Genomic DNA, 6,000 nt, shown 5'->3' with positions numbered 1-6,000 from the left:
ATCACTTCAATCTTCTTCTGGTAAAGGTTTTTTACTTTCACCTTGTGGCCTTACATACAGAAAAGGTGGTGTATACCTCCCCCTGCTGGTTTAAAAGCGTCAATGCACACACCCCACTGCAGTCCTTACCCAATGATTTGGTACATTTCTGCCAACTCTGCTCTAATACTGCAAAATTGAGTGATGCAGTGATCAGAATGTAAAATTGAAACTCACTTGACTTTTAACAGATTCAGAGACACTTGGTTCTTTGTTCAAACATAGAAAGCATATTTTTCAAGACACTGATGAGATTTTTCTGCTCACTATAGCTTCACTCTTGTTCCCAATAAAGAGAAACATATCTCTACAAAGCTGACTCATCTAGTGTGTGATATAATTTATTTTTCTCTTCCATTCATAAAGGCTGCTCAGAAAAGCAGATTTGTGAAAAGCCTGTTTTCAATTAATCCAACAAACAGAACCTGGATTAATCAGTTTCAGAAATCCAATTGAGAGCAAATCGCATGCGACAGAGGTTTATATCGTGACTTTGTCCTCCATGACTTAAATGATCATTTGCATAACTAGAGCTACAAGTATTCTACATACCTATTGTATTTTATGTATTAAGGAAAAATGAACTTTTTTTGCACATTAGACTGTATATACAATCTATATGGTTAAGGCGTATCTTTTAGAGTTATAAATAATATATCTTATTATAATTTGTGTATTTTAATCTGTTGTTTTCTACAGTGGATTTATTATTAATATGACGTGTAGAATCTTGGCCCGTCTGTCCTGTGGTACACTGAGCTCAGTTCACCGAGACAAATCTGAGCGTTTGTTGTAATGACTCAAATCAAAGTCAGCTCAACTTATCTAAGGTTTCTTATACAGAAAGATGTGTGTATATATATATAAAACATACATTATAGTAGTAAACAGACCACTCGTTTGCAGTGTTTTTATGAAATGCTTGCAGGTCTCCGCACATGACTCCGTTTGATGCATCTCCTGTCTTTAGATGTTTTTTCTAGTTATAAAACAGTATGTGATTTTGCTGATTGTATGAATTATTGTATTAATATTGATATTATATTGCTAGTTTGTACTAACTCATTTAATCCCATTTGATTTAAATGATTTAAACATTACATTTCACAAATTCTTTTATGTATTATATTCTATTTACAGTATGACTACAGTTTTTTCTTAAGCAGCTATGGACATTTGGTTGTGAAAGCTCCTGTCATGCACGGTTTTGCAAACAGCACCTTTGGAGCATATATTTGTGTGTTTTAATGGTAACAATGTTAAGAGTTTGTGTCACAGAGAAAAGTAAAAAATGTACAGGATTTCTTTGGTTGAAAGTATTTCCAAATAATGTTCACCTTGAAAAATAATATAGCAAATTCAATATGGCACATAAAACAAAAAACACAGCCTCTGAATAAATAACAAGATAAATAATCTTTATTTCCACGTCTTTGTCATTATAAAATTATGTGTCCACAATTAATATTAACAAGGCAATACAGAGAATCCTTTTAATTTCTCAGAGGCGGAACTCAGGCTCTGGAGACTGTGTACTTGTCTTTACAGACAGGAACTACTGATCAAATGTCACTGATATGAAACTGATCACTCCCTCACCGTTAGTAAGTGAAGTTATCGTTTTATCAATGGTAGATGACGGAGAACCAAACAGGATTGTCGTGGGTCTCCAGAGCCAGCATCCACACCAAGCCCTTCAATGTACAGTCATAAAACTTCATAAGCCAGGATTCATCACTGCTCATCGCTCAGTGTAAACCAGACACAGCTCATTCACAAATTCTTGAGCGTTCTCACACTGGACATCCCTCACTGAAATGATCAGCGTCATCATCATTGATTAGCGTAAGCTTGACTCTTGTCTATCTTTAACATGATAACGTCGTACTCTTTTCCCTACAGTAAAACACACAAAACCCCAGAAACTGTAAAAACCAAGATGGGAACAATGAAGAAACAATCTTTGAATTCTACAACAAACCAAAAAAAAAAACGTGGTCAGAAGGAAAAAAAAGAAAAGTTTTTTCTGAAGTCTGTCTGATGTCAGTAAGTTAATTTCATTGATGCGAGTTATCAAAAATGAAATATCATATACTGTATAGGTTATTATTACAGTAACAGGGTTCCATGCGATCATATTCTCCCCTTCTGTACAGAGTTGAGGATTCAGTAGTAAATAACAAGGCTATACAGACCTATAGTGCCAGAATGTTACAGAGCCATGGAGACCTGGGACAGGGACAGGTGTCTGCTGGTCTGCACAGAGGTGCCACATTGTCACGGGGGGTGGAAGGAAAAGCTAATCGAGAAGTGAAGAAATCACCCAATATATAAGATGTTTATGTCAAGAATGAACAGGATTCAAATTAAAGTCCAACCTTAAATCCTTACTATGAGTCATTTGAAACTCTATATTTCTGGTGATGTGTACTGGAGCTGGAAATATGTGGCCTTCAGAGAGTCACACCCTCTGAAGGCCACATATTAGTGTTCTAGTTCTCTGATTTAAGAAGAACACATTGCCAAGCAACAAAATAGAACGGATAGACCAACGTACAGCAATGTCAGCTATAGCGTGCCGGTCACCGAAGCTGAAGGTTTTAAGAATGGATCTGCCTTTAGATTCTACACCGTGCTCTACGGTTGCACTGCAGAAACCGCGTTGATCTGGCGGCAAGAGAGCAGAGGGAATTAAGAATTAAGCTCTGATCACTGTGTCAATAACCCTCGTTCGGTCATTTAAAGAAAAAATTGCTCAGTTCATTCTGCATGAGACAACAGCCGTGGCGAAGCATCTTTTATTTTTTCTCCGTTAATCAATCAGCCAATCCATCTGTCTATAAAACGTGCCTGTTACTATATCTTTGAGCATAATGTCTTGTTCTGTGTGACCCGCATACCCAAACGCTAAAATATTCAACTTGCTATTATGTGAACAGGTGATGAGAAAATTGATGAGTGATCTCTTTACATACATCATTTCTCTAATAGAAGCAATTTTTTTTTTTTGCGATCGACTAATTGTTGCAGCCCTACACGGAACAGCTCTATGATCTAAATGCTTGCTTTAATAAATGTATCGGAAGCGGTTGATCCAGTGTGGAGAACCTTTTTTTTTTTTTTCTTCCTATTTTTGATCCAGCACCTTTGCAAAGGGTTTGTTTTTTTGTTTGTTTTTTGAATGTGCACACTCTCTCCTCTCCTGTGCGGAGGCAACATGAGACCACAACACACCACTGACCCAGTCCACAGAGCACCAGGGCCCCCAACACAAAAACCCATAATTAAGACTTAAAGACACAATCCACACCCCCCATGGGTTCATTCAGTCAAATACATTATTATTTATTCATAACAAAACAATACCTAAGTGAGTCGCGTTAAAGCACTGCAAGAGCAGGAGGAGCTGAGGGAGCGGCGCACAAAGCACTAGAAAAAAAAAAGAAGCTTTTCCCCCTACGAAACACGCCTCAGCCCAGGTGGACATCCAGAGTCTGTTATCACCGCCAGGGCACGAATGAGTGGGAGTGGTGGACAGGTAATTAAAGGCTAGCAGGAACACATTCATTTGGACCACATATTCAATGTGGAGGTGCAGTGGGCTGTATAAGGCCTGGATGTTGAATGTGTCTCATATTTAAATGATGATGATTCATGAAAGCGTGACATTATGGAAGATTATTTGCCATCCCTTAATTTACTATTCCCATTTTGTGTGCGATTCAGTGACTGAAAGGCCCAACGAGTCAAATGAATTCAAGTAAGGCCATATGCTCACACACACGTCTTAGCACTGGTGCAGGGTTCGAAAACACCCGACTTGAAATTAAAGGTAGATGAACAGCAAGCGCGCCTCCAGATGGTAATCCCGCACAAACTGTTAAGAAGCACAAAATCCTCTTGCTCGGGTCGACATCTAATTTCAATATTTAACAGCATGAAACTCAAATGTCAGCAAAGCAGATGGACATTAAGGTGAGGCTGAACAGGACTGCCTGATAAATTACACTACCAATATGCTGTCTTGGTTTGCTGTTTTAACATTTTTAAATTCTTTTCCTGGTTTTGCCGAAAGTCCGTGAGCTGACCTCAGCCCCTGGGAAAAATGAAAGAGCCGAAGGAAGCGGGCCAAGCAGCGTAAAGCTATTCACACCTTTAGGTGGGGCGCACACCTCCACACACCGACTCAACAGCCAGATAACGTCACCAACCACGGGGAAGGGTGGGTTTGGGGGGGGGGGGGGGGGGGGGGGGGGGGGGGGGGGGGCAGAGCGAGAAAGAGAGACTGAGAGAGCATGTTGGGCGAGAGGAGAGGAGTTCTGCATAAAATGCAGTCGACAGGAGTTTGTACGTAGTGAGAGCGAAGAGCGATGACGGGGCAGCGCCGGAGCAAATCATCCAGAGATGAGGTGGGCGCTGTGCTGATAAAGGCCGTGCACCCGCCGAGCTGAAGCCCGGGCAGTGCCCGTGAGATGCGAAACGCTTTGGGACACTCTCCGGTACAGCGGAGAACAGAACACACACCCGCCGCCTCCAGAGCCGGCTCCTTTTCACCTTCAACGTTCTTTTGCCGATACTCCTCTTCCGCCGCTTGAAACACGCCAGGCTCTTCTCCACAGCAGGCTCCGCCTCTCGATCTCTCTTTTCGGCCTCTGTGCCGATTTCAACCCCCCCACCAAGGTATTATCAACCCCCATTCCCCTGTCCTCCGTCTCCATCCCTCCCCACAAAGTCCAGTTACTGCACAACTGTGTTTGCACTGTACAGTGAAGAGAAACAAAACAAACCTCCCCAAAATAACAAAGAGCAGAAATCTTTAAAAAGCAGAGCGCTGGGCAGTTTATCTATTTTTTTTTTCTTTTCCTTTTTTTTGCAGTTGTTTGCAGTTGTTTCTGACAACTGTTGCTCTGACAACTGTAAAGACAGTCCTGCATCTGCCTGCTCACACACACAGGAACACACACGCGCGCGCACGCACGCACGCACGCACGCACACACACTTGCACCAAGCCATGCTCACAGGACCACACATGCTCTCTTTTCTGGCACACTCATTCTCATGCACCCTGCTCATTTCTAGTGGTGGTTTGTTGGACATGCAGGAGTGGGGGAATGAGGACAAGGGGAGAGAAAAGGTTCCTCGATCTTAAAGGGAAGAGGGTGGGCGTGTGACCAACTGAGTGGGTGTGTTGGGGGGAGAGGTCTCAGTTCTGCTGCCATCTCCTCCGATATTTCTTGTCATCATCCGCTGCCGGGGGGGGAACACAACAACACAGAAATTAGGAAACATAGTGAACAGCTACACGTTTCTACTGGAGAGAGAAAGCATGAAGAGTTTGGAAATAAAGTACCTTTTCACAGAAGGTGAGATAAAAAGAATTTAGGCTGAATTAAAAAATACAGGAAAGAAAAGAGCAGAAGAGGCTCATTAGCAAAATATGATCCTGAACATCAACGTTCAATGATTTGAATAAGCTTCAATATGTCAGATGCATAAAAAAACCAACAGATTTTCTGTGGGTTTATTCATTGGAAAAGTGAACGTACCTTCTAGATGGTTCCTGGAGATGTATTTCAGTGCCTCATCTAGGAGGATGACCGGGAATGAAATCTTCAAGACCACGATCCACTGGGACCAGTGCAGAGGGGTCACCTGGAAGATCAACTAGAAGGACAGAAGGGAATCGGATTGGTTAGACAGAGCTGTTGTGGTCAATGTGCAATGAAAAGCCTTATCTGCAACCAATATGAAAGCGGAAACGCACAAACACAGAAGCACTGCTTCTGATGCAGAAACATGCCGCAAACACAGAAAACGCAGCACATGTTGAAGTTTGCGGAGGACAGAGAAACAACATAGGTTTCCAGGGGACACACACCGGCACTGGAAACTTGTTTTTGCTGAATCCAAGTGTTCACTCTCCCAGCTTGCAGACTAAACCCTGTTCGGGACCATGAGAG

At 42.0% G+C, this 6,000-nt stretch overlaps 1 protein-coding gene across 2 annotated transcripts in view; it reads right to left on the bottom strand.

Moving 5' to 3' along the window:
• Positions 1-4,932: 4,932 nt before the first annotated feature.
• The window catches only part of atp2a3 (ATPase sarcoplasmic/endoplasmic reticulum Ca2+ transporting 3), a 39,259-nt gene continuing 38,191 nt past the window's right edge, over positions 4,933-6,000 (bottom strand). For both annotated transcript variants that reach the window (XM_035624892.2, XM_047327592.1), the window contains 2 exons: positions 5,587-5,704; positions 4,933-5,287 (listed from right to left, as the gene is read on the bottom strand). In XM_035624892.2, the coding sequence (XP_035480785.2) occupies positions 5,244-5,287; positions 5,587-5,704 (162 nt within the window). In that variant the 3' untranslated portion in view covers positions 4,933-5,243. The remainder of the gene's footprint in view (positions 5,288-5,586; positions 5,705-6,000) is intronic.

This window comes from Scophthalmus maximus, chromosome 2 (genome assembly GCF_022379125.1).
Source record: "Scophthalmus maximus strain ysfricsl-2021 chromosome 2, ASM2237912v1, whole genome shotgun sequence".
Taxonomy (NCBI): Eukaryota; Metazoa; Chordata; class Actinopteri; order Pleuronectiformes; family Scophthalmidae; genus Scophthalmus; species Scophthalmus maximus.
The sequence above is the reverse complement of the archived record's forward strand: the minus strand, read 5'-3'. Positions and strand labels throughout refer to the sequence as shown.